This window comes from Oryctolagus cuniculus, chromosome 1 (assembly GCF_964237555.1).
Source record: "Oryctolagus cuniculus chromosome 1, mOryCun1.1, whole genome shotgun sequence".
NCBI classification, from domain to species: domain Eukaryota; kingdom Metazoa; phylum Chordata; class Mammalia; order Lagomorpha; family Leporidae; genus Oryctolagus; species Oryctolagus cuniculus.
In genome coordinates this window covers 8,155,394-8,171,256 of record NC_091432.1, presented here as the reverse complement: position 1 = coordinate 8,171,256, position 15,863 = coordinate 8,155,394, and the positions used below count along the sequence as shown (strand labels likewise).

The 15,863-nt window shown below is 40.8% G+C and overlaps 1 protein-coding gene across 1 annotated transcript in view; it reads right to left on the bottom strand.

The window, feature by feature from the left end:
- Window positions 1-5,433: 5,433 nt before the first annotated feature.
- The window catches only part of LOC138844121 (steroid transmembrane transporter SLC22A24-like), a 49,561-nt gene continuing 39,131 nt past the window's right edge, over window positions 5,434-15,863 (bottom strand). Inside the window, exon 5 of the mRNA XM_070051006.1 lies at window positions 5,434-5,699. Within this exon, the coding sequence (XP_069907107.1) occupies window positions 5,434-5,699 (266 nt within the window). The remainder of the gene's footprint in view (window positions 5,700-15,863) is intronic.

Genomic DNA, 15,863 nt, shown 5'->3' with positions numbered 1-15,863 from the left:
TTCTCTGAAGGGAGGAGAGAACCTCCACTTTGACTATGACCTTGTCTAAACAAGATAAGAGTCGGAGAACTCAGAGGGCTTCCATAGCCTTGGAAACTCATGACTGGAGCATAGGGAGATTACTGATGCCATAGACAGGAGTATCAATTGGTAAAGTCAACAACAGGAGTCACTGTGCACTTACTCCTCATGTAGGATCTCTGTCCTTAATGTGCTGTGCATTGAGATTAAATGCTATAACGAGTACTCAAACAATATATTTCACTTTGTGTTTCTATGGGGGTGCAAACTGTTGAAAGCTTTACTTAATGCATACTAAACTGATCCTCTGTAAAAAAAAAAAAAAAGAAATTATCAACTGCCAACTTGACTCTCACTGGGATTAAACATGACAGTAGGGCTGATCTGATTTCATCATCATTTAAAAAAAATCATCTATTATTTTTCACTTTATGTTTCTGTGTGGGAACAAACTGTTGAAATCCTTACTTAAGGTATAATAAGCTGATCTTCTGTATATTAAGATAATCGAAAATGAATCTTGATGTGAATGGAAGGGGAGAGGGAGTGGGAAAGGGGAGGGTTGTGGGTGGCAGGGACGGTATGGGGGGGGGAAGCCATTGTAATCCATAAATCGTACTTTGGAAATTTATATTCATTAAATAAAAGTTAAAAAAAAAGAAAGTCAGATGACCAACAGAGAGAGGAATGGACAGAGAGATGCTCCATCCACCAGCTCAATCCCCTGATGGTCACAATAGGCAGGGCTGGGCCAGGCTGAAGCCAAGAGCCAGGAGCTTCATCCAGGTCTCCCATATGAATGACAGGGGCCCAAACACTTGATTCATCTTCTGCAGCTCTTCTCAGGCCATTAGCAGGATCTGGATCAGAAGTGGTGCATCTTTAACATAAACCTACAGCTATATGGGATGTATCACAGCCAGTGGCTTTACTCGCTACACTGCTACAGTGCTAGTCCCCAGTATCTTACATTAGTTAAAGTCCTCTAAAATATTATGTGAAAAAACCACTAACCTTTCAATTAGTGTTAACATCAATTTTTTTTAAAGTTCCTATTCTTTACCTTTCTTCGTTACCTCAAGGTTTCATTTTCCCCTTCATTTCTAACAATATTTACAAGAGATTTTCTTTCTTCTGCAAATCCTCTGAATTACCTTAGTTGCCCTATTTTCTGAATTATTCTTTGTTTACTCCATTCTCTGATTCTATCTTCAGACTTTCAAGAAAGCCTGTAGATGTTCATTTCTGTATTAGGAAATGTAAGAAAATTCAAAAGGTAAAACTCATTTTTCCCGCCTTTATAAAGCACACTACTAGCTGCAAAATATTTGGAAGCTGTTAAAAGTTTTCTTTATAGCTAAAGACATAAGGATAGCAAAGGGTTTGTCACAAAGTTCATATATAGAAGGAACTCTGTGGGTGAGACCCCAGGGGGAAAGAAGTGGTCATCAAAGAAGGATATACTTTTCTCTGAAGTGAGGAGAGAACTTCCATCGCGGCTCACTAGGCTAATCCTCCACCTGTGGTGCCGGCACCCTGGGGTTCTAGTCCTGCTTGGGATGCCAGTTCTGTCCTGGTTGCTCCTCTTCCAGTCCAGCTCTCTGCTGTGGCCCAGGAGTGCAGTGGAGGATGGCCCAGGTGTTTGGGCCCTGCATCCGCATGGGAGACCAGGAGGAAGCACCTGGCTCCTGGCTATGGATCGGTGCAACGCACCGGCCATGGTGGCGATTTTGGGGGGGTGGTGTGGACCAACAGAAGGAAGACCTTTCTCTCTGCCTCTCTCTCTCACTGTCTAACTGTGCCTGTCCAAAAAAAAAAAAAAGAATACAACTAGCATATATAAACCATAAGAAACAATTAAATGAGATTTAAATGAGTCTTGCCTTTGTTTCAGATCTGGACTCCTGCTAATGTACCAGAAAAGCAGCAGGTGCTGACACAAGTACCTGAATCCCTGTCGAAGAAGTGGGAGAGGGAGACCCAGATGGACTTTCTGGCTCTTGGCTTTGTCCTTGTCCAGCCCCAGCTGTTGCTGGCATTTGGGAAGCAAGTCAGCAGATGGATGATTTCTCTGTCTCTGCCTTTCCAATAAGTAAACATTAAAAAATAAAACGTGTTGAAGGGGAAAAAAAAAACAACTCAATAAGTAGTAAGTAGAAAAACCACTGATTCTCAAATACATAAATAAATCTTTTTAAAAAAGGTCAATTTTGCTCACATACATTGTATTTCTGTACTCTATATAATAGTTACCACAAATCAGAGAAAACATGACACATGTCTTTTTAAGACTGGCTTATTTCACTAAGCATAATGGTCTCCAATTGCATCGATTTTGTTGTGAAAGACAGGATTTCATTCTATTTTATGGCTGGGTAGTATTCCATGGTGTACATTTATCACAATTTCTTTATCCAGTAATCAATTGAGGTACATTTGAGTTGATTCCATATCTTAGCTACATAAATTGTGCTGTTATAAACGTGGAACATGCAGATTTCATTTCCTTTGGGTAAATTCCAAGGAGTGGGGTGGCTGGGTCAAATGGTAGATCTATTTTCAGATTTCTGAAGAATCTCCTACTGTCTCCCATAATGGTTGCATAAGTTTACATCGCCAGCAACAGTGTATTAGGGTACATTTTCCCCCACATCCTCACCAGCACATGTGACTTTTTAATTTTTGGATGATAGATATTCAAACTGGGGTGAGGGCAATCTCATTATAGTTTTTATTTGCCTTTCTCTAATGGCTCATGAGTTGAGCAACTTTTCATGTGTCTGTTGGCCATTTGTATTTTATCCTTTATCATATACCTGGTAATACATTAGACCATTTCTTCAATGGAATATTTGTTTTGTTGCTGAGTTTCTTGAGCCCCTTATATATTCAAGATGTTAATCACTTATCAGATGTATAGTTTTCCAATGTTTTCTCCCATACTGTCAGTTGAGTATTTCCTTTGTTGGGTGTTTCTTTGTTGATTTTTTTCTACAGAGAAGCTTCTTAGCTTGATGTAATCCCATCTGTCTATTTTTGCTTTTATTGCCTGTGCTTCTGGGATTTTATCCAAAAAGCCCTTGTCTATGCCAAAATCTTGCAGTGTTTCCAATGTTTTCTTCTATTAATTTGACTGTTTCATATCTTAGATCTAGATCCTTGATCCACTGTGTTTTTTATATGGTGTAAGGTAGAGGTGTTTCATATTTCTGCATAAGGTGGACCAATTCTCCCAACACCATTTGTTGATGAGACTGACTTTTCTGCAGGAATTGAATTTTAGTTTGTCAAAGATTAGTTGATTGTATATGCATGGATTAATTTCTGGTGTCTCTGTTATATTCCATTGTTCCACATATCTATTTTTGCACAAGCACCCAGCTTTTTTGATTGTAACTGTCATGTAATATGTCTTGAAATATGGTACCGTAATGCCTCTGGCTTTGTTTGCTGTTTAAGATTGCGTAGGTATTCAGGATCTCATGTGTTTCTATGTGAATTTTAGGGTCTATTTCCCTAGATCTGAGAAGAAAATCCCTGGTATTTTTATTGGGATCACGTTGAATCTGTAAAATTGCTTTGGGCAGTGAGGACATTTTAACAATATTAATTCTTCCAATCCCTGAACATGGAAGATTTTTCATTGTGTGTGTGTGTGTGTTTATATTCCTTTCCTTAATGTTTTTAAATTTGCTTTGTAGGACTCTTTCATATCCTTGGCTAAATTTATCACAAGGTCTTTACATTTTTGTAGAAATTATAAATGCGACTAATCTTACAAGTTTCTTCTCAGCCATGGCATTTTTGTGATACAAATGCTGTTGACTGTTGTGTGTTTTTATTTACACTGCAACTTTTCCAAACTCTAACAAGTTCCAGTAATCTGTTGGTGGAGCTTTTGATTCCCCTAAGTATAGAATCCTGTCATCGGGAAGCAGGGATAATTTGTTCCTCCTTTCCCCTTTATATCCCTTTGATTTCTTTTTTTTCCCTAATTACTGTGGCTTTAAATTCCAGAACTGTATTAAATAGTAATGGTGGGAGTGGACATTCTTGTCTGGTTCCACATCCAGTGAAAATGCTTCCAGCTTTTCCTCATTCAACATTCTGGCTGTGGTTTGTCATAGATTGTCTTGATTGTGTTGAGGTTCATCCCTTCTATACCCAATTTGCTTAAGATTTTTTAAATTATGAAGACGTATTTTATGAAATGATTTTTCTGCATATATTGAGATAATCATATGGTTTATTCTTCAGTTTGTTAATGTGAGGTATCATGTTTATTGATTTGCATATGTTGAACCATGCCTGCATCCAGGGGTAAATCCCACTTGGTCCACATGGATGATCTTTTTGATGTGTGCTTGGATTCAGATAGCTGGTGTTTTGTTGAAGATTTTTGCATCTATGTTCATGAGGGATATTGGTGTCGCTCCCCCATTTGCGGAGGAGCGACACTAGACCCTGCGCTGTTCTTTTGTCTGCTTGGCCCTTCCCGGGTTTGCTGCTGGTCCTTCCCGGGTTGGCTGCCAACCCCTCCACCTCCGTGGAGGGGCGGCACCCCCTGCCACTTTCCCTGCTTCCGCAGAGGAGCGGCACACCGCCGGCCGGCTCTCTCGGGGGTTCCTCAGGTGTTCCTTCAGATGTTCCCAGTGCATGTTGCCTCTCTCCTCCTTTATAGTCCTCTTCCACCAATCCCAACTCTGCTACCCACACGCCGAGCACGCTGCTCTCCTCCAATCAAGAGCAGGATCAGCTCCTGCAGTTTATCAGTCAAGTTGGCAAGAGGCAGCTGTGTAGAAGTTTACTCCTCCCCAGTGCCATATTGTGGGAGAGCAGATGCATAGAATAAGTCTTAATTCCAGTAACTTAGTCTAGTCTCAGTTGCTCCCCACAGTTCCCCCTTTATTTTTATTCTTTGGCGTTGATATGCATCTGTCCTCGGTGCCCCGCGGCACACACTCTGCTCTGCTTGCTGGAGTTGCCCACAGGTGCTTACAAGCCCTACCAATCAGGCAAACCAAATCCGGGTCCCCTCTTCGCCATGTTGTGAGGAGGTTTTTAGGCGCTGATGCATGCCTGTGTTCGGTGCCCTGCAGCGCATGCTCTGCCTGCCCACAGGTGCTTACCACCTTACTAATCAGGCAGACCGAATCCAAGCCTTCTCATTGCCGTGTTGTGGGGAGACTTATTGGTGTTGGTAACGTGCCTATCTTCAGTGACCTGCGGCACATAAGCTGCTGGCCGCCCGCGGGTGTTTACCACCTTACTAATCAGGCAGACCAAATCCAAGCCCTCTCATTGCCATGTTGTGGGGAGGCCTTATTTTTCTCTATTTCTCTATCTCCGGGCATTCCTATTTCTCTTATTTTGCTTCCATCTGCCAGCATTCCTTTTTATCTCATTTTCCTTCTATACTTCTGTTTCTCTTATCCCTGTGGATTCCCCGCGCCTGCACCGAGGCGACTTCTCAGCACCTCGCCCGGCGGTGGCTTCCCGGCTCTGCGCGGCTTCAGCCCTCGCTTCTCTCATCTGCGCAGCTTCCTGGCTTCGCGCGTGCTCCGCGGTCTCCGCGCCTTTTCGCACCCGCACCATGGCCTCCACACTAGCCCTGCGCTTCCTATCTACTCGCGCCCCATGTGCTCTCTCTGCACGCAGCGGCTTCCGCGAATCACAGCCTAGCTCACGTTTCCGCTACCGGTTTAGTTTTCAGTCTAAGTTCCCCGGGCTAACCTGATGAATTCCAACCTAGCTTACGTCTCCGCTTTTCGGTTTGGCTTCCCGTCTTTTGCTCCCTGGGCTAATCTGACAAATCCCAGATTACGTCTCCGCTTCGGCCTACCCCCGTGGCTTCATTTTCCCTAGCTTATATTTTTCTCTACCTGGTATATTTCCTAACTTTCTTCCAACAATATTTCTCATTTCTCCTGGCTTCTCCCCACAGTCCATATCCGAGTCTGTTTCTTCTAGCTTTCACTTTCGCTTTCAACCTTAGCTTTCTCCTAGCTTCTCCCGCAGTCTGTATCCGAGTTTGTTTTTTCTAGCTTTCGCTTTCGCTTTCAATCCTAACTTCTTCCGGCATTTTTTCCGTCCGGCTTTTCCCTAGGATCTTTCCTAGTCTCTCTCTCCGGTATTTTCCCGCTTTTTCCCTCCTAGGCTTCATATCCGAGTCACTGCACCATTATGTCGCTCCCCCATTTGCGGAGGAACAACACTAGACCCTGCGCTGTTCTTTTGTCTGCTTGGCCCTTCCCGGGTTTGCTGCTGGTCCTTCCCGTGTTGGCTGCCAACCCCTCCACCTCCGTGGAGGGGCGGCACCCCCTGCCACTTTCCCTGCTTCCACGGAGGAGCGGCACACGGCCGGCCGGCTCTCTCGGGGGTTCCTCAGGTGTTCCTTCAGATGTTCCCAGTGCATGTTGTCTCTCTCCTCCTTTATAGTCCTCTTCCACCAATCCCAACTCTGCTACCCACATGCCAAGCATGCTGCTCTCCTCCAATCAAGAGCAGGATCAGCTCCTGCAGTTTATCAGTCAAGTTGGCAAGAGGCAGCTGTGTAGAAGTTTACTCCTCCCCAGTGCCATATTGTGGGAGAGCAGATGCATAGAATAAGTCTTAATTCCAGTAACTTAGTCTAGTCTCAGTTGCTCCCCACATATTGGTGTCTAATTTTCCTTTGTTGTGTCTTTTTCTGTTTTTGGAATTAAGGTGATGCTGACCTCATAGAAGGAGTTTGGGAGGATTCACTCCTTTCAATTGTTTTGAATGGTTTTAGAAAATCTCAGATTAGTTTTTCTTTAAAAATTTGGTAGGATTGAGCAGTGAAGCCATCCAGTCATGGACTTCCCTTTTTTGGTAGGGTCTTTATTACTACTCCTTTTCTTCTACTAAAAAGCTGCGTGATGCAGTGAGAGATCTTCCATTGCTGCTTCATACCCTAAGTACCCTAAAATAGAGAGGGATGCACCAGGCTGCAGTCAGGAGCCTAGAACACTGTCTGGGTCTCCCATATGAGGGGCATTCAATTGAATGCCTCCCAAGATGCATTAGGAAAAAGCTGCATCAGGGGCAGAATGGCTGGGACTGGAACTGCCACTCCCGCTTGGAATGCAAGCATCCAAAGCAGCACCACTGCATCATAATGCCTACTCTCATGTAAATTTGTATTCAACAATAAAAAATGCCATCATCACATGCATCAATGCAGAAGAAACATTATATAACACACAATCAAATGATATGACTCCAATTTTTTAAAAAAGAAACAAAAATTAATTTTAAAATACAAGCCAAATTAATGCATTGTATTTTGTCTTGTAAAATTATATACCTTTGTGGAAGTAGGAGCTAAAAGAATGCACAATTTGGGGTTCTTGTGTAAGAACAATGATGCATTTCATCAGGGACTGGTAAAATGAGTACCTTGATTTTTTTCTGTTTCATTTATTTAAGATTTACTTATTTATTTGAAAGTCAGAGTTACAGAGAGGCAGAGAGAGGCAGGGAGGGAGGGAGAGAGAGAGAAAGTCTTCCATCCACTGTTTCACTCCCCAGTTGGCTTCAATGGCTGAAGCTACTCTGATCTGAAGCCAGAAGCCAGGAGCTTCTGGGTCAACTACGTGGATGCAGGGGCCCAAGGACTTGAGCCAACTTAAACTGCTTTCACAGACCATGGAAGAGAGCTGGATCGGAAGTGGAGCAGCCAGGACTCAAATCTATGACGATATGGGATGCCGGCACTACAGATGGTGGCTTTACCTGCTATGCCACAGTGCTGGCTCTGAGTACCTTGTTTTATGAAAAGCTTATTGATAGTTCAGAGGCAAAGTACAGATCTCTTGATTTCACTCCTAACTGCTCTAAAGACAAGGCACAAACTCACTATATTCAATGCATACATTTGTATAGCAAACTTTTGGGGTAAATTTTCATATTTCATTTTCTTCTATATGGCTTCATATGAAAAGAGACTTCCTGGTGATTGTTGACTGACAGAGAGTTGATAATGGTCTTGTATGGACTAGGAGGATTACATCTGTGATTTCTATTGTTGACAAATATAATTATTCCATTAGCCTCCAATGCAGTGCTACAAATGAGAAACATTTATCCTGATTTCTGGCAAACACTACATCTGATTATGTCTATACCCTTCTTTGTCTTCTTCCTGCTTTCCAGGTATGTACAACCACAGGGGAGGCACTGTGGGAATATACAGGAAAATGTTGACATTTAACATGTTTGGTACTGGTCTGACACTGAGCCATGTTCCCTACTGAAATCCATTGAACTACTTGGAATGCAAAGAAGGGGAAAAAATGACACATGACCACAGATGCTAAGACTTTACAGTCATCATTGTAGTACAGTAAAGAAAGAATTATTTGTTAAAACATTGTTAATAAAAAACAGTATACACTTAGTAATGAATCAAAGATACTATATATTTAGCTTTGGAAGTCAAAAAGTGATGGAAATTCTTTGGTGGCTCTTGTCCTTCTAAGTGATATTGCATCAAAGACAATGAGCTTATCTCCACAAGTATTTGACATAAGAAGAGTATGCCTTCTCCAGCATTAAAAATTGGCAAGTATTTTAGGCATGGAAAGCCAAGACATTCTGAGAAAAAAAAGAAGACCTAAAGTTGCCAAGGCTATGGAAGCCTTTTGGGTTCGCCAACTTTCATCTTATTCTGAAAGGGTCATAGTCAAAGTGGAAGTTCTCTCCTCCCTTCAGAGAAAGGTACCTCCTTCTTGGATGGCCCCGTTCTTTCCACTGGGATCTCACTTACAGAGATCTTTCATTTAGGTCTTCTTTTTTTTCCCCAGAATGTCTTGGCTTTCCATGCCTAAAATACTCTCCTGGGCTCTTCATTCATATCCAAATGCCTTAAGGGCTGATTCTGAGGCCAGAGTGCTATTTAGGACATCTGCCATTCTATGAGTCTGCTGTGTATCCCACTTCCCATGTTGGATTGTTCTCTCCCTTTTTTATTCTATTAGTTAGTATTAGCAGACACTAGTCTTGTTTGTGTGATCCCTTTGACTCTTAGACCTATCAGTGTGATCAATTGTGAACTGAAACTGATCACTTGGACTAGTGAGATGGCATTGGTACATGCCACCTTGATGGGATTGTATTGGAATCCCCTGGCACATTTCTAACTCCACCATTTGGAGTATGTCTCAAATTGTACATCTCCTCCCTCTCTTATTCCCACTCTTACATTTAACAGGGATCAGTTTTCAGTTAAAATTTAAACACCCAAGAATAATTGTGTGTTAATTACAGAGTTCAACCAATAATACTAGAACATATAACCCTACCATACAACCCAGCCATATCACTCCTTGGAATTTACCCAAAGGAAATTAAATTGGCAATCAAAAAAGATGTCTGCACATTAATGTTTATTGTAGCTCAATTCACAATAACTAAGACCTGTAACCAACCCAAATGCCCATCAACAGTAGACTGGATAAAGAAATTATGGGACATGTACTCTATGGAAAACTATACAGTGGTCAAAAACAAACAAACCCCATCATTTGCAATAAGATGGAGGAATCTGGAAAACATTATGCTGAGTGAATTAAGCCAGTCCCAAAGGGACAAATATCAAATGTTCTCCCTGATCAGTGACAACTAACTGAGCACCAAAGGGGAAAGCTGTTGAAGTGAAATGGACACTATGAGAAACAATGACTTGATCAGCACTTGTCCTGACTGTTGATGTACAATGTAATACTTTATCCCAGGGTTTGAGTTATTTCATAGCCTCACTCACAGTAAGTTGTCATTATTTGATCTGTTTGGTGATTTGCCTAAAATCATTTCAAAGACTATTTGACTTGACTTATGACTTGTCCATGATAGAAAAAAACAACAGGTGTTTCACTGGAGTGTATGAGCCAGAGTTCTGGAGGGGAGACGGAAGTTAAAGGGATGTTGTAAGCATGGAGATGCACGGGGACCTTCTAAAATAGAAACAAAGAACACAGAATTCAGAATCCCACAACCAAGATTCACTCTAAAGCGGAAGGGACTCTGTTTGACAGGAAAATGATCATTAGGACTCCTACTCACACCACAGAAAACTGAAGCATGTGCTGCTGGAGATATCTACAGTCCTCACAAACCGAGCCTTTTAGGGGAGCTTCTGTGTTACTGGTTACATTTCCCCCAGAGAAATAGCCCAGCCCATGTTATGCCTTCCTCCACTCTGGCCTTTCATGCACAGTGCCTTCTTGTGTACCTATCCACTCAGGGTCCTTAAAACAGCCAACAACTGCCCCCAGAAGTTCATCACACCAAGTCCCCAAACCAGCTGAGTTAGCACACCTACATTCCTAGAGGCTCAGCAGTATCCAATCAGGTTGCCTGAAGGCAAAGCCCACTGATGCTCCTGCAGAGCCATCAGGCAGCCCGGTCTACCTTCTTTCAGACCCAAGAAGCTGCCAAACCACCAGTTCTCCATCCTTGGCTCATTAATGCCCTGGCCAGCAGCCATGTCTCACAGAATGCATGAGCATAGCTCTGGGGCTAACTCCCACAGTTCCAGGGTGCAGGGGATCTGACCTTTGCCCCACACCTTGCACTGACTCTGACCACAATGCTGGTAGGAGCAGAATAGATGTGTGCTGCATAGCTTTTCACTGCTGCGATGGCACTCAGTGTGGGTTTGGGAGGGGCAGAAAGGAAAGCAAAGCAGCTTCCCTGCTCCAAGCCAGGCAGTGGCTCACACCACAGTCAGCTCCCCAGCCTGAAGTAAAAGTCAGTGGTTGACTGTGAAATTCCCTCTCAATGAAAACTGTGAGTCGACACAAACAGACAAGAATACACCTCCTATGATTTAAAAAAGAGATTTACCATGATAACCTGGGGGTTTCACCTCAGACACGACCTTCACACTGGCGCACTGAACACAGAGCCTTGGACACACCCACCACATGCTTCTAGGTATTTCCAGAAAGCAGACACTCTATTAGTCACTCAGACATAATCCAAAGATTAAAACAGCCACATTAAAAAAAAAAACAAATGAGTATCTCCTTAAATGCCAAATAAGAAACACACAAATTAAAAAACAAGAGTAAGGAAGAAAACATGATATCCCCAAAGGAACATAACACTTCAGTACTAGCTTGTAAATATGATGAGATTAAAGAAATGCCAGATGGAATTCAAAAAATTGATCATAGGAAAACTTAGAAGTTATCAGAAGCAAGTGCATGAACTAATGAAATCCATACATGACGTGAAAGAAATTTCCTACCACGAAATTTAAATCTTACAGAGAAATCAAAATGAAATCTAGGAAATAAAGAATTCAAGAGAACAAATTAAAAATGCTGTGGAAAGCTTTAGGAAAAGAACATCTGACTTAGAAGATGAGGCAAAGGAATTTATAAAGTCAGACCTAACACAAAAAGAAGAAATTATGAAACTAAAAAACACTGTTAGTAATCTGAAGGACATTATCAAACAACCCAACATATGCAGTCTATGGGTTCCTGAAGGCATGGAAAGAGATAAAGGGTTAGAAGGCCATTTTAGTGAAATAAGAACAGAATACTTTTTTTTTCAAATTTGGAGACAGAAAGGGCATTCAAATACAGGAAGTGTATAGAACTCCTAATGGACATGACCAGAAAGGAACTTCACCATGATGCATTGTAATGAAACTCTGCACAGTAAAATAAAGATTCTAAAATGTGCATGAGAGAAATGCCAGATAAATTTCAGAGGATCCCTAATTAATCTCACCACAGACTTACCATTAGAAACCTTACAGGCTAGGAGAGAATGGCGAGATATATTCTAAGTCTTAAGAGAAAAGAACTGTCAATCCAGAATACTGTACCCTGCAAAGTTCTCATTTAACAATGAAGGTGAAATAAAGATCTTGCACGACAAACAGAAATTGAAAGAATTTGTCACCACCTATCAGGCCCTTAAAGGATGCTTAAGGATGTGCTGCACACAGAAACACAGAAACATGGTCTTCATTATGGCAGAAGGTAAAGGAAGTAAGTAAATCCCTCAGTAAAAGTAAATCAAAAGTAAAAAAAAAAGAAATGTTTATGGAAAAATGGCAGGGCAAAGTCATTACTTATCAATAGTCATCTTGAATGTAAATGGCCTCAACTCCCCAGTTAAAAGGCGTAGACTGGCTGAAGGGATTAAAAAACAAAACCAATCTATTTGCTGCCTACAAGAAACACATCTAACCAACAAAGACACACACAGACTAAAAGTGAAAGATTCGAAAAAAATATTCCATGTCAACAAAAAGGAAAGAGCTGGTGTAGCCATCTTAATAGCAGAAAAAATAAACTTTAACACAAAATCTGTTAAAAGATACAAGAACGAAACTATATAATGATAAAAGGATTAATTCAAAAGGAAGTTTTAAGTATTATAAAGGTATATGCACCTACAAACAGGGCCACGGGCTATTTAAACAGGATCTAAATGGATTTAAGGAAACTTAGACCCAAATACAGTAGTATTGGGGACTTCAGTACTCCACTTTCATCAGTGGACAGATCAACAAGATAGAAAGTCAACGAGGAAACATCAAATTTAATCGACACTATAGACAAAATGGACCTTACAGATATTGACAGAATTTTTCATCCTACACTTGAAGAATACACATTCTTCTCTGCAGTGCATGGAACTTTCTCTAGGAAGGACCACATATTAGACCATAAAGCCAGTCTCAGAAAATTCAAAAGAATAGAAATCATACCATGCATCTTCTCAGAACACAGTGGAATAAAGCTGGAAATCAGCAACTCAGGAAGCTCTAGAGCATATGCAAACACATGGAGACTGAACAACATGCTCCAGAATGAGCAGTGGGTCACAGAAGAAATCAAAAGACGAATCAAGTGTTCTAGTGGGAACGAGTCTTGAAGCCCCAAGGGGGAAAGTACACCAGTCTAACTAGAGGAGGGAAAAAATAAAAGGCACAGTTAGGACACAATTCTTTCTCTCAAATCACCTTAAAAAGACATCCAAGCTCATAGAGCAGATGCCATTTTTGACATACATAATAGCTGTGCAAGTTCCCGTCTGTGCCCGGCAATCAGCTGAGCAGATACCTGACTCTGTCAGGGAGTCATAACAGGAGGCTAAGATCTAGTGAATGTGTGGAGCTTCTGAACTGAGAATGAAAAAAATGAGGGTGTGTGAGAGAATTTACATTGTGGCTCAGACTTTGAGTGGTCTTGGTGGGAGACGCTACAAGCTCGGGCAGCCCTGGCTTCCTGGTGAGAAACATTGCAGGAGAATCTGAACTTACACTGAGGACTGAACAGATCCTTTGTGTGGTCCTTGGGACAGAGCAGATGAATATTATACTCACTGGGGCTAGTGCTCAGGCACTTATCACCATCGAGGAGAAGAACTCAGCTGAGTGAAATTACTTCCCTTCTGATAAAAAAAGAGAAGAATTACCATGCCACAAGGGTGTGTCACCTTAGGCACACCCCTAACACTAAAGAACTGAGCAGAACTCTCTGGCCACACCCACCACTAGCCTCTAGAGAGTCACTGCGTGCACACAGTCCACTTATTTACAGAGTCATAGCACAACATTAAAAGCCATGACAGCAGAAAAAAAAAAAAAACAAGAAACAACCAAGGAGTATCACCACAAATTCTGAACAACAAATGCAATAATCCAAGAAACAAGAATAAGGATGACAAAATGATGCTCCTGTAAGAACATGACACTTCAATAAAAAATTATAAAGATGATGAGACAGAAGGAATGCAAGAAAGGGAACTAAAAATGGATGATAAGAATACTTAGAAATAATCAAAGGCAAGCTCATGAACCACTGAAATCTATGCAGGACATGAAAGAAAATCTTTCTCATGAAAATAAAATCTTAAGGAGGAATCAAAATGAAATGAAGAATTTAATAGAATATGCAGTTGAGAGTCTACAGAACAGAATCAGTGAGACACAAGAGAGAAAAAAGAGAATATATCAGACTTAGAAGACAGAGAACAGGAAAATATACAGTCAAACCAAAGACAAGCAGAGGAAATAAGAAATCTAAAAAATAGTGTTGGGAATCTACAGGATACTAATAAAAAACCAACATTTGGGTTCTAGGAGTTCCTGAAGGCATGGAGAGAGATAAAGAATTAGAAGGCCTTTTTAGTGAGATACCAGCAGAAAACTTCCTGGGTTTGGAGAACAAAAGAGAGGCCCAAGTACAGGCAGAACACAGAACTGGCAATAGACATGACCAGAAAAGATCCTCACCACGTCCCATTGCAATCAAACTCACCACAGTGAAACATAAAGAGAAGATTCTAAAATTTGCAAGAGAGAAATGCAAGATTATTCTCATAGGATCTCCAATTAGACTCATCAGAAATCCTACAGACTAGGAAGGAATGGGGAGATATAGCCCAAGTACTAAGAGGAAAAAAAATTGCCATCCCAGAATATTATATCCTGCACAGCTCTCATTTGTGAATGAAGGTGAAATAAAGACTTTTCGTGGCAAACAGAAATTGAAAGAATTTGTCACCACTCGTCCAGTCCTTAAAAGATGTTTAAGATGTGTTACAAGGAGAAACACAGAAACACAGTCATCAATACAATAGAAGATAAAGGAAGACAATCTCTCAGTAAAAATTCACAGCATGTTCAAAGTTTATTAGAAATATCTTTGGAAAAATGGCAGGTCAAAGTCACTGCTTATCAATAGTCACATTGAATGTAAATGGCCTCAACTCTCCAGTTAAAAACACAGACTGGCTTAATGGATTAAAAGGCAAAACCCCATTTGTTTGCTACTTACATGAAACATCTTTCCAACAAAGGTGCATGCAGACTGAAAATGAAAGGTTAGAAAAAGATATTTCATGCCAACAAAACCAGAAAAAAGCTGGCACAGATATCTTAATATCAGAAAAATATATTTTAGCACAAAAACCGTTAAAAGAGACAAAGACAAAGAGGGGCACTATATAATGATTAAGGGATCAATTCAACAGGAAGATGGACTATTATAAACATATATGCACCTAATTACAGGGCACTGGGCTATTTAAAAGATATGTTAAGGAACTTAAAGGGAGACTTAGAGTCCAATACAATAGTATTGGGGGACTTTAATACTCCACTTTCAGCAATGAACAGATCAACCAGACAAAAAATCAACAAGGAAATAGCAGATTTAATTGACACTATATAGCAAATGGACCTAACAGATATCTACAAGACTTTTCATTCTACACTTGTAGAATACACATTCTTATCAGCAGTACATGGAGCTTTCTCTAGGACTGACCACATACTAGGCCATAAAACAAGTCTCAGGAAATTCAAAAGACTAGAAATCATACCATTCATCTTATCAGACCACAGTGGAATGAATCTGGAATTTAGCAACTCAGGAATCCCTACAGCTTATGCAAACACATGGAGACTAAACAACATGCCCAGAATGAGCAGTGGGTCATAGTAGAAATCAAAAGAGAAATCAAAAACTTTCTGGAAGTAAATGAAGATAACAACACAACATATCAAAACTTCCTGGATACAGCAAAAGCAGTGTTAAGAGGAAAGTTTATAGCAAGAGGTGTCTCCTTCAAGAAATTGGAAAGGCTGTCAATGCATCTCATGGATCTAGAAAAACTGCAGCAAACTAAACCTAAAACTAATGAGAAAAGAAATAATTAAAATTAGAGAAGAAATAAGCAACATTGAATCCAAAAAATTATAAAAGCTCAATAAAATAAAGAGCTGGTTTTTTGAAAAAATAAACAAAATTGACACACCATAGGACCAACTAACAAAAAAAGAGAAGACCTAA